General features: G+C 47.4%; 1 protein-coding gene across 1 annotated transcript in view; it reads right to left on the bottom strand.

Moving 5' to 3' along the window:
- Positions 1 to 1,192, bottom strand: part of LOC125028776 (translation initiation factor IF-2-like) — an 11,160-nt gene extending 9,968 nt beyond the window's left edge. The window contains exons 1-2 of the mRNA XM_047618259.1: positions 782 to 1,192; positions 534 to 588 (exon numbers count right to left, since the gene is read on the bottom strand). Coding sequence (XP_047474215.1) covers positions 534 to 588; positions 782 to 1,192 — 466 coding nt within the window. The remainder of the gene's footprint in view (positions 1 to 533; positions 589 to 781) is intronic.
- Between the last annotated feature and the right edge of the window lie 1,112 nt (positions 1,193 to 2,304).

Raw genomic sequence — 2,304 nt, 5'->3', positions numbered from 1 at the left:
TATCATTAACATTTTCATTATCATTAACATTAACATAAACAAACTTTAACTTTAACGTTAACGTTAACGTTAACGTTAACGTTAACGTTAACGTTAAAGTTAAAGTTAAAGTTAAAGTTAAAGTTAAAGTTAAAGTTAAAGTTAAAGTTAAAGTTAAAGTTAAAGTTAAAGTTAAAGTTAAAGTTATCGTTATCGTTATCGTTATCGTTATCGTTATTGTTATTGTTATTGTTATTGTTATTGTTATTGTTATTGTTATTGTGAATGTGAATGTGAATGTGAATGTGAATGTTAATGTTAATGTTAATGTTATTGTTAATGATAATTATAATAATAATTATAATTTTAATGATAATGATATTATAATTATTATTATAATTATTATTATTATTATTATTATTATCATTATTATTATCATTATCATTATCATTACCATTATCATTATCATTATCACTATCATTATTATTATTATTATTATTCAAAATAATTATAATCAAAGAAAAGCTATTACTAAGGCTACCCGGGCCACGTACCGTCCCTCTCGGCGCTCCTCTGCGCGGCGGGCGGCGCCAGCGGCTTCAGCGGGGCCTGCGAGGAGAGAAGGCGCGGTTAGCTGCTTGGCTTCCTTCGTTCCGCCCCCCCCCCCCCCTCCCTCCCACCCGGCCGCCCTCGAGGCTCGTCCAGCCAGGTGTCCCATGGCAAGTGTCCCGTGACCCCCCCCCCCCCCTCCCTGCACAGGTGTGAGCGCATCCCCAACAGGTGTCTGTCAAGCGCTACTTACCAGCTGGGCGGCGTGGGGGGCGCTGCGCCCGGCCGCCGCGATGGGCGCCAGGGGCGTGTGCTGGCCTCCCAGCGGGGGAATCCTGCCTCCGCCCATGGACCCGATGCCCCCCAGGGGCGCGGGCCCCCCCAGCGGCGGGTGGGCGAGGGGCGGCGGGCCAAGGGGCGCCCGCCCGAGGCCTCTGCCGAGGCTGTCTCTGCCACCCAGCATGGCGGGCGGCTCGGCGTCAGTGTGTTTTCCGAGCGCGCGTGAGTGGCTGTCTCTGAGGGCGTGGGCGAGGCCGTGGGAGTCCGCGGCGCCCCTCCGGTCGACGATCACGCTGCCGCCGCTGCCCTCGCTGACTTTTCCCTCGAGGTGTCCCTCGCTGGCGTGGGGCCCCGTGGGGTTCGCTCCGGCTCGCCGCGCTGCCATGGCGGCCGCCCGGGAGGGGGCCCCGGGGTTTTTTGGGGGGGGCCGCGGGGGGGGGGCCGGCGCCCCTTTCTTGGCGGGTGGGGGCCCGGGCGTGCGGGGCGATGGGGGGTGGGGGGTGGGGCCCCGCCCCCCCGCCCCCCCCCCCCCCCGGAACGCCCCCGCCCCCCGCCCCCCCCGCCCCCCCCGACCCGCAGGGCCGAGGGTGGGCCCCCGCCCGCTCAGGGGCCCCGGCTACCATTCCCCTCTCGCCCATCCCTCCCCCCTCCTTCCCCCCTCCCCCTCACCTGTGCAGCTCCCCCCCTGCCGGCGCCAGCCGTGGGGGGGCGTTGCAGAAGGGCGGCGCTGGCCGGGTTTCGGCGGCCCGGGCCCCCGGGCCCCTTGGGGGCCCCTTTTCCTTGGCGATGAGGGCGCGGACGATGTCGTCGACGGGGTGCGCCCACGAACTGCCGCCCGTCGCCTGGTTGAAGAAGTACACGCCCACTCGCGGGTCCTGGCTGCACGGGCGGGGTGCGGGGCGAGTTATTTCCATTTTATTACTATTAACATTATGGTTATTATTATTACTATTAACATTCTTGTTATTTTTATTTATCATTATTATCATCATCATTATTACCATTACTACTATTACTATTATCATTAATATTATCATAATTATTATCATCATTATTATCATTATTATTACCATGTCATTATTACTATTACTATTATTATTATTTCATTTAATTATTTTATTATATTTAATTTATTATTATATTTTTAAATTTTTATTATTTTATTATTATTATTTTTATTATTAATTATTATTTTATTATTATTATCTTATCATTTTCATTATCATTACCATTTCATTTTCATTATCATTATCTAATTTTTATCATTATTACTATTATCTCTTTGTTATCATTATATTATCATTATCCCCCCTCATTATTATCCATAAATTTTATTAATTATATTATTATTATTATTTATTATTATTATTATTATTTTTTATATTTTTACTATTATTGATATAATATTATTATTATTTAATTATTATTTTCTTTTTAAATTAAAATCTTTTATTATTACTATGTTTTATTCTTATTCTTATTCCTGTCATTATCTCT

This window comes from Penaeus chinensis, chromosome 9, assembly GCF_019202785.1.
Source record: "Penaeus chinensis breed Huanghai No. 1 chromosome 9, ASM1920278v2, whole genome shotgun sequence".
Taxonomy (NCBI): domain Eukaryota; kingdom Metazoa; phylum Arthropoda; class Malacostraca; order Decapoda; family Penaeidae; genus Penaeus; species Penaeus chinensis.
Note: the sequence above shows the minus strand (reverse complement) of the source record. Positions and strands in the feature narration are given on the sequence as shown.